This window comes from Myotis davidii, unplaced genomic scaffold, assembly GCF_000327345.1.
Source record: "Myotis davidii unplaced genomic scaffold, ASM32734v1 scaffold1622, whole genome shotgun sequence".
Classification (NCBI taxonomy): Eukaryota; Metazoa; Chordata; class Mammalia; order Chiroptera; family Vespertilionidae; genus Myotis; species Myotis davidii.
This window is the reverse complement of record NW_006293535.1, coordinates 236077-253382: the sequence shown is the minus strand read 5'-3', so window position 1 is coordinate 253382 and position 17306 is coordinate 236077. Positions and strand designations below refer to the sequence as shown.

The 17306-nt window shown below is 42.8% G+C and overlaps 1 protein-coding gene across 1 annotated transcript in view; it reads right to left on the bottom strand.

The window, feature by feature from the left end:
* Positions 1–17306, bottom strand: part of SCAPER (S-phase cyclin A-associated protein in the ER) — a 149143-nt gene that overhangs the window by 78266 nt on the left and 53571 nt on the right. The window contains exons 21-23 of the mRNA XM_015566174.1: positions 9088–9224; positions 6481–6546; positions 82–208 (exon numbers count right to left, since the gene is read on the bottom strand). Coding sequence (XP_015421660.1) covers positions 82–208; positions 6481–6546; positions 9088–9224 — 330 coding nt within the window. The remainder of the gene's footprint in view (positions 1–81; positions 209–6480; positions 6547–9087; positions 9225–17306) is intronic.

Below are 17306 nucleotides of genomic sequence, written 5' to 3'. Positions count from 1 at the left end.
AACGCACACGCCAGCCTCTGCCCGTCGCCTTAGAGAGAAAGACCCACAGAGACAGGGGCCGAGGCCAGAGGTGGTCCCTACCTCTTTCTCCAGGATCCTAGCGATCTCTCCCAGGGTCCGATCCAACGCGGAAACCTTGTTGCTTGCCCACGACCCACTGTCTTGGACTTGCAGCTGCTTCAGAAGGTCTTTGGCCAGTCGCTGAAGCCTTCAACACAAAATGAAAGGGAAGGAGTGAGTGGAAGGGAATGGCACCCTGCATGGGCGAGACCACAGTATCTCATTTTTCTAAACTTTCTGAAACAAGTTACTCCCATTATTGTATTAGAAACTGCTCCCCAGAGCACCTGGGGGGAGAACAAGCAACCACCCCCAAGGCTGGTGTGGCTTCCTGGTCACCAACACCCACCCAGTCCTCACGCACCCGCAGAAGAGGACGGCGCCGTCTGTGCACAGGGCTGGGGAGGGCAGTTGTGGCCGTCACCACCGTGAACAGAACTGGAGATGCCGAGAGGTGAGTACAAGGCAGAGAACCTGAGCGTCACCCCCTGAGGAGGTTTTTGTTGCTGTTGTTAATCCTCACCAAGGGTATTTTTCCCATTGCTTTTTAGAGAAAGTGGGGGGCGGGGGAGGGGGGGAGAAAACAGCGATGTGAAAAAGACACACTGACTGGCTGCCTCCCGCACACACCTCAACTGAGGACAGGGAGTGACCCCAATGAGACACTTTGGTGCACAGGCTGTCGCTCCAACCACTGACTGACACCGGTCAGTTCAGTGTTTCAGATTTTGATTTAAATCTTTAAGCTGGCTTGGACATTATGTTATTAGCTTTGTAAACTCTTAACGTCAAACTCCCCATGGTCCAATTTACAGGCAATTTGGAATTGCCTGCCGACTGCTAATGTCATTTACTTAGACAATCAAGCTATCACCTGCATTTCACCAGGAAACACTACACATTACCTAGAACCTGGGGTTCTTTAGTGAGGGGGCTGCTATCCTATTTCTTGTGGCCCCTACATCTTCTGTTTCTCTGTGAGCAATCTTTTCCTTTCCACTCACTTGCTTCAGCATCTCACCAGCTGACACTCACTAGACCCTCGCCCGTCTCTCCAGTGTCCTCGCTCACAGACCCTGCTGCTGACCTTCACCTTTATCTGGGATGGAGTCCAGAGGCCGTCACTATAACCACGTTCTTGTAAACAGGTCACCTTCCCCTCTCGTTTGGTGCTACTCCTGGTGCCACCCGGCAGTGACCATCACTGTGCGGCTCTCCCTGGGGCGAGGCTCCATGTCAGCGTCCTGCGCCATTCATCTTTTTAGCTGGTGGTAAGTATCTGCCAGGCTCTTCCACTCCATGAACAGGCTGGTCTGACTATGACCGGGATCCGACCCATCTGTCCGGCTGCCCCTGCCCATTCTCCACAAAGACTTGCTTCACACTCTCCCCAATCCCTTCAAACCCCCCTTTCTTTCTCCCTCTTGCTTTCATCAGATCTTACATTTCACAGGCAATGGGAGCTATTGTAATGAACAAGAAAATCCTCACTTTCCTCCACAAAGCCTCAAGCCTCTCTGCACGTCACCCACACGCTCCTGTTACAACTGAGGGGCCTGCCCCTCCCGTGTGGGCTGCTGCACCCCAGTCCACGCTCCGCGCTCTCCCGGGATCTGTGCCCTCTCTCCTTCCCGCTTCAGTGTCTGCAGATGCCCCACCTCATCCTCCTCTGGGAAAGTCCTCCTGATCCCTTATCAGCGTCAGCGTCCTGGTCGACCAGCCCTGGCCACTCGTCACACAGCTCTCCCTCCACGAGCCTCACAGCACAGCCTCCTGCGAGGAGGGGACGCTCCACATCGGGACGTCCCACACGGCGGCTGCTGAGCCAGGAAGTGGTCAGTGTGACCGAGGAAGGGAAATGTAAGCCGCACTAGTTTTAATGTTGAACTATGAACAGCACACGTGGCTGGAGGCCATCATGCTGGACGGTGCGGAAGGCAGGAGGGGCTCCAGGAGAGCGTCCTGCCTCCTGCTCGCGGCACAGCCACAGCCCAACACGCTGCCTCCGCGCGCGCGCGCACACACACACACACACACACACGTGCCCCCGGGCACACCGCCAGGGAACGGCCGAGAAAGGGTCTTCTTACGTTCTTCACCCCGCCCACAACCTCAGAGGTTACACAGCACTTTCATGTACAAAACCTTATTTAATCCTCTGAGAACACTGTCCCTTAGTGTTATCCCTGTTTGGAAAATGAAGAAACGAAGGCTCAAGCAAATCAGGTGCCTTCCCAAGATCTCATAACTGGTAGCGGTGTTACTGGGACAGACATCTAGGCATGCGATCTTTAAATCCCAGGTTTATCTCTGTACCATATCAGTTAATTCAAAAAAGGACATTTATTCTCAAACTAATAATAGGCTAGAATACAATTTCATCTATAGCTGCATTTATGTAAAAGTTTCTCAAAAAAGGCAACCGCAAATGCAGCTAAAAAAAGACACTGGTGAATTCCAGTTTAAACCTCAGCTACCCATGTGAGGTTACTGTGATACGTGAGACTGAACACAACTCCAAAGCCAAAATACCTGTGCTTAAACCTGGCTCCAGCACAGACCACATGTGTCAGCCCGGGAGGTCATGAACTCTCCGAAGCTCACTTTCTTCATCTTGAAAGTGGAGGAAATGTGCATATATTTCCTCTCCAAGCTTTGGAAGATCACAGGTAAATAATGCAACTTACCGAACATCACTCACTGCAGTGGACATTCAATAAATGTTCAACTATTATTACTATTCATTGACAGAAAGTTCTCAATCTAACAAAAGGAAAAAAACCAGTAAGAGCAACATTTTTCCCCCCCCTCTAACAGTTAGAGTCTAACTGAATATGGGCCGGAGTCCCATACGATTAAAGTTACTGACCTTATCGTGTGGAAGAATATTGGCAGCGAACTTCACTGTGTGATAGGTAAGTAGCCACTTCAGCTTTTGGCTGAACAAAGACTGCACACCGTGTAACTAAATATCCGGCCAGCAATGAATGCATATGAATCTAGCAGTCCTCTTACCAGTAATGCCCACATTCCACTGAGAACCAGCGTTACTTGGGGAGGCACAGGACCATTTTAATTCACAGAAGACAAGAGGCTTGTATTTCACCCGAGGTAAATCAAACCCGGGACTCATGTGAGCCTGCCCTTCAAGGAAGAATGCCAAATCCAGGGGACGCTTGGGTAACGTGAGCTAGCCCTCTGCTCCCCTGCTGCCTCCACAAAAGCACCAGTGAAACTGCCCATCTGAGAACAAGCGCCTCAGGCTGGATTCGTGCTTTAGTCACAGAACGTCACCGCACTGAGCTCCATTTCCCTTACAGGGCAAAAACAGGAGCTGCTAGAGGGCGCAGTTTTTAACACAGAAATGTTACTCGGATTACTTCTGGCAGATAATTTTTCTAGCATGAAAGAGAGTGGAGGCTTCGTAACTCCTGGGCTAAAATATGAGAAGTGTCTGTCAGGTAAATGATTTTGTGGAGAATGTTGTACAGTCAGATATTTTCTTCTCCAAACTTGAACAAATTCCAACAATAATTCCACGTTCAAATCTGTCACTGGTGAATGTGAGCTGTAAGAGTATCTCTGGAAGGAACCCTAAATTTTATCACAGTGAAATTCGGGGAGTTTGTTGGGATCACTGGGAAGATCTGCACAAGGGTAAGAAGAGACCGGGTCCACTCTGGTGTGTGGACAGAAAGACAAACACTTTATCTTTTCTTATTTTCACCTCCTCTATTTGAAAGGTACATGGTTTAAATTTAGGGCTATTGGTTACCCTTCTATTTTTTTTAATATATTTTATTGATTTTTTACAGAGAGGCAGGGAGAGGGATAGAGAGCTAGAAACATCGATAAGAGAGAAACATCGATCAGCTGCCTCCTGCACACCCCCCACTGGGGATGTGCCCACAACCAAGGCACATGCCCTTGACCGGAATTGAATCTGGGACCCTTCAGTCCGCAGGCCGACGCTCTGTCCACTGAGCCACACCGGTTAGGGCTACCCTTCTATTTTTAAACAATATGCTTAAGCTTTATTTTTAAATATAAAAGCTCAAAAAGTCCCTACGTAATCAATCCATCAGTGACTAGATGTTTAAAATCATGAAGCAGAATGAGATGACCAGGGAGTGATTCTCCATTAGTAACAGCGATGGTGGGGGTCGGGAGGAGGAACGAGAACCAGGCAAAAGGTCAGCAGAAAGCAGGCTGTCAAGTGAGAGGACACCCAGAGCAGCCGGGCGGCCTGTGTCACACAAGCCCCTGAACGGTCACCTGCTGGACTGAGTGCAGGCTCCCTGCACGGGGCTGTGGACTCGGCCAAATGACTTGCTTTGGCCATGGGGCTTGAGGGGCGTGATATCCCCGTGGATACTGAGGCGGCAATCCTCACCAGAGCAAGCCAACCACCTCAGGAGCGTCCTGAAGGGATTCTGCATGTGCCCCGGGGCCGAGCCAGACTTCCGCACAGGCTGCCACGGGGGCAAGGAGAGGGAGCTGCAGCAGAGGCCTCCGCTGTCCTGAGGCCACGGCTCAGAGTGGCTTCTGCCCAGGTCTGTGGGTCAAGCTGGTCGAGAGACGAGACCACGCTGAAGAGGAAGGGAAGCGAGTCCACCCCCGGTGGAGAAGCGGACACGTTACAGACACACCGCGGAGCCGCTCAGCTTCCGCTGGACGTCTCTGCCAGCACTACACCACGGTCCTCAAATCATTAACTGTCCTCAAATTCTTGGCTCTATTTCTAGATTCTTTTTAAAAATCTCTTCCCATCAATACGTATTATTATTTACGTGCCAATGAAAAGCTGTTTTAACTACATATCTGTTAGCTTGGTCCTACTTCAGTCTCCTTCAAAAAAATTTTTTTGTAGAAATTCTCATTTTCCCATATGTTCTTTTTCCAAAAAATTTATCTTTATTGTAAAAAACATTACATATGTCCCCCTTTTACCCCCTCAACCCACCCTTGCCCCCTCAGGCCTTCACATGGATTCTTTCTACCTCTATTTGTAAAAGGCTGTTATGTCATTGGAATCACACTCCATATGTAGGAAAATTTATAGAGAATTTACCACACTGTGACTTCCATCCAAGAGTATAATTTGTCTTTGCATTTACACAAGTCTTCTTTTATACCCCTGATAGCATGTTAAAGTTTTATTTTTAAACAGGCTTCATACATTTCTTGTTGAGTATATTCTTAAATAGTTTATTTTTATATTGCTATTGTAAATGATGATTATGTTCTCCAACTGATTATCAGAAAGAAAGCCATTCATTTTCATACCCTGGATATGTTGTTGCATAACTTCTGGCAAGTGACTGACCCTCTTAAGGCTCAGTTTCCCTGAAGAAAAGCACCGAGTTGTGAGGAATAAATGAGTCCTCACATGTAGAGCCTGGCGTAAGGTGAGCACTCAGTAAACGTTGCCCACTGTTAATATTATCACATTCATTCGGTGATCAGCCATTTCACTGACTTGATTCTCTTGTTCTACTGGTTCACTTGATCTCAGGGGCTTTTTAGCTCTACAGGATCCTCACAATCTTGGTGATTTTGTTCTCCTCTGTGAAAGGCTGTATTTCCTTTTAGAATGGCAATGGCTAATAGTTCCGAAAAATAATAAAAAAATCATCTGATGGGTGTCTTATTTCTGAAAGGCGGTAATATTTCTATTCTGAATGTAAGCGTTGCTACATCAAAACGCTACAGCATATCTATCAACTATGTAATTAGAGGTAGTACACAATTTGTGCATTTAAGTGTTTCCTGACCCTTTTCACAATTAAAAACGTCATCTTTGTCTATAACTATCTGGCACAATTGGCATGTTTCACTGAGCACCATGAAGCCTCCAGTGCACGTCCTAAGCCCCAGACTCGCACGCCTTTCCTGAGACACCCCAACCTGCGCCCCATCATCCAGGAGAGACCCTTCCGCCCGCACCTCTGTGGCCGCAAATCAGAGAACAGCTGTGGCGTCGTCACACTCACGCCGGACGGGAGTCCAAATCCTCCTCCGTCCAAGCGACCGTCACCCGACTCCTGACAGAGCCGCCCCGGCAGGAACCAGCAGTCGAGCCAGAACTACTGTGTCAGAACAAGGGACGTTTAGGACGAGGTGGTTCTTGGCTGAGGGCCTGCCCTGTGCACTGAGGACTGTAGCAGCACCCGGGGCTCCACACACGTGGTGGCAGAGCACCATCGACCGAGCTGTGATGACCAAGAAGTTACCCATATCCCAGACGGAGACCAAGGCCCCCTGGGAAATCGCCCCCAGCCGGACACCACTGCATTAGGAGAGCGAAGTCCTAGGCACCGGACACAAAGCCGTGCCCACAGGCACACGAGGCTCAGGTACGCTCTGCTGCAGGCAGAGACTAAGGAAACGGAGAACTCAAAGGTCGGATGAAATACTCACTTTGCTTTATAAGGTGAGTCAGAGCCAGAATTTTTTGTTTCCATTAAACTTTCATATTCCTTGGCCCTGAAAAGACAAAAGTGCAATCACTGTTATTTTGCTGCTAATTCTGTGTTTTTCCTCTTCCAAAACCAGGGACATTACTACATTAACTTTAACACTTTGATTTCTGAAACTGCTTCGTTAAAATACTATAAATGCTGTCAAAAAAGACCTAAAAATATATTTCTTTATGGATAGAAAGCAGATTCATAAAAACACTACTGAATTTAAAGATGCTAAAATCATGATTATTTACTTTGAAACCATATTAAGTTTCTATGAAGTAGTTGAGGTGGCTGAGCATCTATGAACTCAAAGGCATATAGTATGCAATATTAAATATAGATAAAGAAGGGTAATTTAACTTTAGAAATAATTTCAAAGCCGGTAGAAACCATTTGACCAGACACTCAAGGCTCCGCTGTGTTTTGCTTGTGCCTTTTATACGGACTAAATGCCAAGTGTCTGCAAACAGCCACCGCTCACTCGGCTCCACGTGCCTGAACCAGGCAGCGGACAGCGCCCACACCAGCGTCTCACAGGTGTCACTGCAGCCATCCACTAATGCTGCTTAATCTGTCGGTTTCTCTTTGGGGAGGAAAAAGCTACTTTAAATTTTAACTGCTCATCCAAAGGGTCCTCCCATCGAAGAATTAGTGCAACAACCTACGAAAGAATTAGCCACAATGTATGCCAACCCAGCCAGCAACGGGAGGTGGAAAACTAAACTCTGCTTCACAAAAATGTGAAAGACACAAATTATAACAGGCCTAACAGGGAAAAAGCAAACGAGCGCAGGTGATACCTGGGAACTAAATAGCTAAATCAGAATTAAATGTTAAATTATGTGTAATTTAAACCTACATATGCTCAATGCTATCGGCCAAAACATTAGGACAGATCAAAATGGGACAATAACCCCTTGGTAGCTGCGAGTGAGTGTGGCCTCGGATGGAAGGTGGAAATGGTGACCGTGGGGCAGGGATCTGAGCCAGGCGCTGTGCGGGACTGCGTAAGAACTGTTTCCCACGGTCTGGAAACTCGACCCGGTTTCATTTCCATCTAACAAAGAAGACACGGCGGCTTTGGAAGATGTCTGTGATATCAAAGCATACGCTTATCTGGGGCTGGAAGTGCAGGCGGTGAGAAGGCACGGGCTAGCATGGACACCTATGGGAAGGGGACACCTGAGGTTCTGAGCGAAGAAAACGACATGATCGGACTCGCATCTGACCAGCCCGCTCTGGCTGGAGCGTGTACACCAGACCGAAGGGGCCGGGCGGAAGCAGGGAGAGCAGAGCAACCCCCAGGCGAGAGGGAGCCTGGCGCAGGGCCAGCAGTGACGTTTGATTCTGAGACCCTGAGTCTATTTTAAAGCAAAGCTAACATTATCCGCAGCTGGGTTAGATGTGGGGTTAGTGGGAGAAAGAGAAGGGGCTGTGCTGGGGAGGGGAGGGGAGGGCCTTCCTGGGACAGACCCACTTGGAACAGCACTGGAGACACAAACGTGGTAAGTGGAGGCTCTTACAGCCACAGGACTGGATTAGCTCGAATGTGCACAGAGAGGGAAGAAGGAGTCCAAAGGGCCCCTGGCCTCCCAGAGCCCGGAGGCAGGTCGGCAGGCTCTCTGCATAAACCAGGAATGAAGGACCATCACCCCCTGAAGTTTGCTGCGGAACGACTTCTAGAAACTTGGAGGGACCTCAAAAACACAGTCAGAACCCTCTTCTGCTCTTTGCGTGACCGCTCCGAGGCTGTCATGGTTCTGTGAGAGGAAATGGAGCCTTTGGTTGGTTACAACGTGAAGTCGGAAACTACAGAGCTGACCGCCACTCACCATTATTCTAGACCCATGTTTCCTGTTCCCAGGGGTCAGGCTTCTCCATCTTTCGAGATATTTGGGAACAACGGTATGACAACACACTCAGGCTACTTCTCTCAGATCACCTGCTCGGGAGGCACCGCACTGTGTCCTCGAACAAGACGCATCCGTCATGGGGGGGGCAGAGCTGCGAGGTCACGCTGCGCCACCAGCTACCTGGGCCTCAGATGTCACTTCGAGGCTGATGATAAACTACAGGTCTGACAACTCACTTTCCATTTCCAGATATTTCTTGAACTTTTTCTTGTTGTGACAGGCAACCAAATTGATTAAGCCTAGTCATGGGATTTAACACTACAGCCAGCAGACTTCTATTTGTTGATTGCTATTGATTTTCTTTAATACTTCATTTAAAAATCAATAGCTGGGAAGAAAAATAGGCCTGGTTTACACACACCAGACATCCCACCGCATGCTGGGGGAGGCACAAGTTTGGCAGGGCCGCTGCATCAAATTATAAGGAGAGCTCTTAGCAGGTGAAGGCAAGGGCTCTAGATCGATAGGCAGTTTTCTTTCTCAATCAAAGAAAGTGGCTATAAATTAGGCTCATCCGTGTTCTTTTCGAGGCTTTCTTGAAGTAAACAACTTTAAACTTCTTGTGGGGGTTAGAGGGTCTTCCTTGAATTTACATTAAAAAGAATACATCACTAATAGTTTTTGTTTTTTAAGGATAGTTATGGTACCTGGAGTTCATGCGGGCTTTGATCTTTTTGGCCTTTTTTTTATTTTTTTGCCGCTCTTCTCCGTCTTTCAAAGGCTCTGGTGGAGCTGGACTTTCGACCACAATGTCAATAATGTACTTCTTTAAGGAAAGATGCTCCTGCAAAATAAATCAAATAATAAATATGACAAATAAAAAATAACACAGTATTGCTACGGGCTTACAGTAAGTATAAAAGATTATGCAGCCCAGCAGGCGTGGCTCAGTGGTTGAGTGTCAACCTATGAACCAGGAGGTCACAGTTTGATTCCCAATCAGGGCACACATGCCTGGGTTGCAGACTCAATCCCCAGTGGGATGTGTGCAGGAGGCAGCTGATCAATGAGTCCTTCTCATCATTGATGTTTCTATCTCTCTCTCCCTCTCCAAAATCAATAAAAACGTATTAAAAAATAAAAATAGCTATCATGAAATGGTATCTAGAACTGACTTCAAAATATTATTTGGGGAATGGGTGAGATGTCTGTCGGTGAGGCAGAACTACCACAAGGTCACCACTGTAGGGCTCAGTGATGAGTAAGTATGTGGAGGCTCGTCGCACTATTCTGTCTACTCGGGGGTATGTTTTACATTTATCTTGTATGAAAAAATGATTTGTACACCTGAATCTTAAAATTCTGTTTGGCTTACCCAAGTAAGTGAAATAACAATATTCATTTCTCTCGAGCACCCTAGAGCCGAACCCAAGATGCCATTAACACCTGTGCGCACCATTCAAGTGCCTGTGGGAGTGCACTGACCATCAGGGGGAGCTCCTGCATTGAGTGTCTGCCCCCTGGTGGTCAGTGTGCATCATAGCAACCGGTTGTTTTGGTTGTTCTACCATAATGGTTGCTTAGGCTTTTATTATATAGACTAGAGGCCTGTTGCAGGAAGATTCCTGCAAGAATAGTACTTCCTGAGTCCGGAGCGAAGCAGAGAAGGGAGCGAAGCCCACTGAGGCGGGCTCCCTCCCTCCCCCGCCGCCTCGCTCCCACCCTTCCCTGCCACCTCGGCTCCCTCCCATGTCCTCTGCTTCACCTCCCTCCTGTGTCCGCCACTTTGCTCCCTCCCATGTCCGCTGCCTCAGCTCCGCTCCCATCTCTGCTACCTCCGATCCGTTCCCTTCTCTGACACTTGGCTCCCTTTTGCAGTGCTTGGCTTCCTTCTACACTGTCTTCAGTCTTCGCTGGGCGCCTGTGTATGCAAATTAACCACCATCTTTGTTGGGTTAATTTGCATACTCTTCTGATGGGTTGGTGGGTGTAGCAAAGGTATGGTCAATTAGCATCTTTGTCATTTATTAGTGTAGATATATATTTTATTTGGCCATTCCTTTTGACACTGTTCATTCTACATAAGCATTAAGAACAGACAGTTTTGAGGAATGTTCCTTATTCACTTAAGTGCTGGATTAGTTGCAAAGTAACACAAGATGAAATAAAAATTATCTCCCTCTCCCCCCGCATAAAAAAAAAGAGCAGACAGTTTTCTTATAGGCACATCTATAATCATAAAAGCGTAATATGCTAATTAGACCGGACGTCCTTCCGTCCTTCTGGACGAAGCCGGGGCTGCGAGGGAAGCCTGGGTCCTGGGTGCCAGAGGGAAGCCGGTGCTGGCACCCAGGGGAAGGAAGGCCTACTCTTGCATGAATTTTGTGCATTGTGCCTCCAGTTAGAAATAACACTGAACTGTAAGTCAAAGTGTCTACACCAGGATAAATTCTGCAACTCGTGACAAAGTGACGAGTTGGGCCTCAGTTCCCTCACTAGTAAAATAAAGGCATTAGACAATAAATTCTAAAGTGCCCCCTTTATAACATTCTAAGAATCAATGTGAAAACACCAAAAGGTAATTAGGGATGGCTAATTCCACACTCGCACACTAAAAAAATGTGAAGTCTGGTTTTTAAGTCACAATTGTGACTTCTCATTTTAGCATCATTGCTACAATATGAAATACTAATAAATGTATGTAAGGAAACTAATACTATACAGACATGATCTCATCAGAGTTTATACCCCTCTTATTCTTTTAATTACCTTTTATGGCATACTAGACCAAAGCTCTGGCCTTTCTAACATCATTTACTATATTAAATACTGAGGTTTATGATCTTGATATTCTATCTAACTCCTCCTAAAGGTTCTCATAATTCCTGATTTTGTAAAAGAGACATGAAAAAATTAAGCTACAGACAGGTTCATGATCTTTGGGAAGGAATGTGAAAGTTCTAAAAATAGGATATATAGGGAAATATGAATGACAGATACAAGATTACTTCCATTTTAGAGCTCTCTCAAGTGTTACCTCAGAATAAACACATTTCATAAAATGTGGCACATCGATACGTTGAAGGAAATAATCTGCTTCCCATTATTTTGAAATACTATAATACGGACTGAGAATTGTTAAGGATGTTATTCTTCCTAGATCAAAAGGGTTTAAAGATCTCCTTTGAAAAAAGGACCAAAGCTTCATTACAATAATAACAAGTATATTTTTACTTGGAAATTTAAAGGTGGTGTGTTATGCTCAAGAGGCTTATTTCTCTGGAGGCAAGTTTACTTTCAGGAGCAGGGTGGATGCCGAGTTACTAATCAGATGAGAAAACAATGCAGGGTTTTAACACTCTTTTGGAAAACTCATTCTTCTCTCATCATCATTCTGTACTTTCTCAACCTACTATGTGCCAAGGGCTTGTGATAACTGCGAAAGCTAAAGAGGGACAAATCTCTGGATGTCACAGTTAACTCAGAATAAGGCCAAAAGCATGTGTGATAAACGATTATTTTGGTTGATATCAACCCTTCATAAAACGATTCCAGCAGATTGTCCTCCAGACAGACAAGCGGAACTCTGGTGTGTGATTACCGGTTTGCTGGATGGCATTAGCCATATCAAATAAAGTATCTACATATATTATCCAAATACGACTAAAAAATAAAACCACCATATATAAAACTTAGTCCATTTATATTTAAAGAGCGTGTTCAGAAACTCGTGAAACTATGAATTTATCAGAGATAGCACAAACTGAGGAGGTAGCTCATGTGGCAGTTTTATTATCTGTGTTTTTCAGGCACCTGGATGAATGCAGAATGAACAAGCAGGTGCTGAAGAAATGCTTAAAAAGTAAAATAAAAAGTTTGAGAGTTCTATTATGTTTAGATAAAATTTAAAATTTCATCAAACAGCAAATTTGAGAAAATCTGAAACATAATACTTTTTATCAAAACAGGCCCTTTGTGCGACAGCATCATTTTGAAAAATTAAACACATGTAACAACAACTTGTCAAACTTTACCGGCTATTTTAATTATACAGAGGATTCAACTGTGCTAAGTTCTCTTTCTATAGGTGTAGGGGATACATTTATGCTTTTATATATTATAATCTACGGACTGTATTGCTGGGAATGACAGATGAGAAAGTGAAGCTAATGAAATACTGTGAAACAGACGCCATGCAAAGAGAAGAGGCCATCTTCTGATAAAGACGATGGTCCACCATCTGTCCCCCTGTCACTCAGTGACAATTACAAATACTCGACCCGTTTTCTGAAGGGTGAAATGATAAATGAGGTAAAGATGTCTGCAGATTCTGATGTTCCTTTCTGATCTAATCTGAGGTCTAACAGATAACTCAAAGCAAAGCTCAGAATATAAGCTGATTAACTGATTACATATAGCAATGTACTTATTTTTTATAGAAGAGAAAATAACTAAAATAAAAGTATATTTTTAGGGATAAAACTAGATGCAAAAATAAAACTATGAAAGGGACAGCAGAGAAAGGGAGAGAAGGAAGAGGACATATCAGGCATCACTAACCAAAATGAAGTTTGCAATGTTGGTACCATACAAAAGTAATATTCAAAGAGAGAGACATTAGAGAGAAAACAGAGATGTTTCATATTCTTAGAAGATAAAATTCATTAGTAGGATAAAATATGTAAATGTGATCATGATAAGACTATGTAATATATATCACCAAGAAATAAAAAAAGAAATACATACATGCAAATACTAACAATATGTTAGCAGTCTTTCCATTTTTGAGAAAAGGATATTGCTGAGCACAAAAAAGCATTAAAAGAGTAAAAACATTTGTGTAACAATGAACAAAACTGATCTAATATATGATACATACCCAGAGAGAAAACATATTCTTAAAATTTTATAATGTACTAAGCTATAAAGAAAATCAATAAACTCCCCAAAGTACAACCTATCTAGCCATATTCTCTGACCATAATGCAATAAAAGTTGAAATTAAAAACAAAGAATAGTACTCATTTTGGTAGCACGGATTTCAAAATTGAGCAATGCACTGAAGACCAGCCTGGCCCCTATGCAAGACATAAGTCAAATCCATGAGTCACTTTTAAACATGTTCACTCACACACATAATCTATATAATCTATAACCTTAGAAATATCTCTTTGTTTAAAAGGAAATAGAAAGTAAAACTCAGAATACCTTTAAAACCCATTATTTAAAGTAAGAATAGTCTATAAAAAATGTTTAACAACTAAATGAAGAAAACTATACACTTTACTAAATGACACACACACACACACACACACACACACACACACACATGCAACCAAGACTTGAGTAGACCAACATGTTGCTGTATGGAAAGAATTAATACTTAAAATATATCTACTCTTATTAATTCAATCTAATTAAATTTAATTTATAATTTCAATGCAATCCCAATAAAAATTCAAACAGAAGTTTCTTAGCTACATAAGTTAATTGCAAAGGTCATGTGCCAACTGAGAAGCAGAGAATAGTCAAGGCAATTCTGAGAAAGAATGAAGAGGAACAAACTTACCCTATTACGATGGAAGCAAAAAACAAAAACTACCCACTCAATTCTTGAAGATAATAATTGTGAAGCTGCACATCTATACCCAGTGAAAACATATTTCACAACAAGAGTATATACATACAAAGAAACTCCAGAATTTCCTGCAGGAGATTCTCTCTAGCCTGAGCGATGGGCACATGAATCACTGTTTTACTATTTTTCTACTAACAATATACTAGCATATACACCTAGTGCTCTTAGGTATTATAAAGAATTTTACCAAAATACTTAAAAGTAGGAACAAAATACTTAATGTAGGTCTTTTGTAAAAGCAAGGTGGCACAATGGAAACTTAAAAAGCGGGATACTTGTATCTATACTACTGTCAACCAAAACAGATTTTATGTAAGAAAGTTTTTGTTAGAAAAAATACCCCAGTTTATTTGGGTGAATTTATTATGAATTTTATGCTAAAAACAAAAAGCAGCAGCAGAGAAAAAGGAAAACTATTGATTTATAATATTACTCACACTAAAAAGAGTCATTCCACATAGCAAAAGGCTGAATTCACTAGGAAGACACACAATTTTATCTTTATTTTTTGGTTAATACTCACAAAATGATATTTTTCCCCCATTGATTTTTAGAGGGAGTGGAAGAGAGGGAGCCAGGAGGTGAGAGAGAGAGAGAGAGAGAGAGGGAGAGAGAGAGAGATGTGAGAGAGACACATCGATCAGTTGCCTTCTGACATGACCTGATCGGGGCCAGGGATTGAACCTGCAACCCAGGTATGTGCCCTTGATGGGGAATCGAGTCTGAGACCCTTTGGTGACCGGGTTAGCGCTCTAACTACTTAGCAACACTAGCAAGGGCAGAAGATACAAAATATTACTTCGTATATTTTTTGTTAATTCTCACCTGGAAATACTCTTCCCATTGGTTTTTAGAGGAAGGGAAGGGAAGAGAGAGACAGAGTGAGAGAGACACATCAACGGGTTGCCCCCTGCATGTGCCCCACCTGGGGCTGGGGATCGAGCCTGCAGCCACGGTACCTGTCCGTGACCAGAATCGGACCAGTGACCCTTCAGTCAGTCCACTCACCCAAACTGGCTAGGGCAGCAGTTTTAGACTCGTGTGCTCTTAATAATATAACCTCAAAATAAATAAGCAGAAATGGACAAAACAAGAAGAAACAAATGGGAATTTTAATACCCTCCAAAAATAACTGTAAGAATAAATAGACAAAAATCACTATGGATACAGAATATTATAATATCATAATTAATGTGGTTGATAGGGTAACTGGAAAATATACATTCTTTTCAAGCAGATAGAACATTTAAAAAACTGATCATGTGCTATTACTAAGACAGATTTCAAAGAATTTCAGACTATATTCTCTTGCTCTTATTGCAATTAAGTTAGAAATCAATAGATAAAACTTCTACATTTGGAAATTTCAAATCAACCTTCTAAACAACTAATGGGTCAAAGAAAAAAAATATAAGGGAAATAAAATATACATAATGAATAATAATGAAAATACTTTGCGTGAAAGAAGACCTTAGAAGTTAATATCTTTATGTACTTAACATTAGAAAAAAGGCTGAAAATTAAGGAGGCAAGCATTCGCCTAAAAGAATGGCAAAATAATCTCCAAGGAAGAAGTAAAAGGGAAATATTAAAACCAAGAAATAACACTAATGAAATAAAAAATTAAAAAGCAATAGATAGGATTGACAAAACCAAAACCCAAATCTTTTGAAATACTAACAAACATCTTGCAAGAACGATCACAAAAAAATAAAGGCACAAAAAATAATGCTAAAATAAATAAAACACAGAGAAGTCTTTAAAAATCACAGAGAATACTATGAAAAATATTTTTGGTAAGACTTTTGAACACTTATGAAGAAAACATAATTTCCTAGAAAATTTACCAAAACAGATGTAATAAATCAGAAAACTGAAATACACTCGAAGAGATTAATGACTAATTTAAAATCCGACCAACCCATAAGGATGCTACTATCAAACAGACATAAAATAACACTGTTGGCAGGATGTGGAGAGATTCGGACCCTTGTGCACGGCGATGCAGAGTAAAATGGTGCAGCTGCTGTGGAAAACAATGTAATGTTCCTCATAAATTAAAAACAGAATGACCATACGATCCAGAAATTCCTTCTGAGTATATAGCCCAATACTTGAAAACAAGCACTCAGATACCCGAACACTCATGTCCACAGCAGCATCATTGGCAACAGCCAAACAGTGGAAGCAAACCAGGTGTTCAACAAATGAACGGATAAAATGTGGCACTGGAATATCAGGCAATGAAATATTATCCAGCCCTTAAAAAAATCTAACACAGGTTCCCACGTGGCTGAGCACTACGACAAGGGAAATAAGCCATTCACAAAGCAAGAAACAATGTAGGATTCGACTGATGGGAGGTGTTCCGAGTAGTCAAATGCAGAGACAGAGAGTAGAGTAGTGCCTGCCAGGCTCTGGGGGGAGGAAAATAGGAATTATTGTTTATCTTGTCCTTTTGTGAGGAAAGATCTCTGTGGATGGATATGGGTGATGGCAGCATAACAATGTGAATTTACTTAATGCCACTGAACTGTACACTTTAAAATGGTTTAAATGAGAAATTTCAAGTTATATGTATTTTACTACAAATCAAAGTCAGAAAGACAATTTCCCCAAAAAGCACATACCAGGAAATTACAATTTTATAGACAGATTAAACAAACCCTTCAGAGAGATCATTTCTATTTTATGCTACCCAGGATTTTTTTTAAAAAAACATATTTTATTGATTTTCTACAGAGAGGAAGGGAGAGGGATAGAGAGTTAGAAATATCAATGAGAGAGAAACCTCGATCAGCTGCCTCCTGCACACCCTTCACTGGATATGTGCCCACAACCAAGGTACATGCCCTTGACTGGAATCGAACCTGGGACCCCTGAGTCCGCAGGCCGATGCTCTATCCACTGAGCCAAACCGATCAGGACTACCCAGGAATTTTTTTAAAAATAGGAAAAACTAGTCAGTTTATATTATTAAACTAATATAATATTAATAGAGAAAGAAAAATTAGGAAAATCCTAAATATTTGCATAACAAATACAACTGTGTTTTAAAATCATGACCAAAATAAGTTTATCAGAAAAGCCATGAATGTAATCCATCACATTAAAAAATTAAAGGATAAATCAACCTTTTCATAAGATACAGAAAAAATTAAATAAAAATCAATACCTGCTTATTATTTTTAAGATCTTACAAAACTAGGGATCGAAGAGAACTTCCTTGATAAAAGCCATTTATAAACCCCTGTAAATTAACTAAAATTGTAAAAGATCTATCTTACC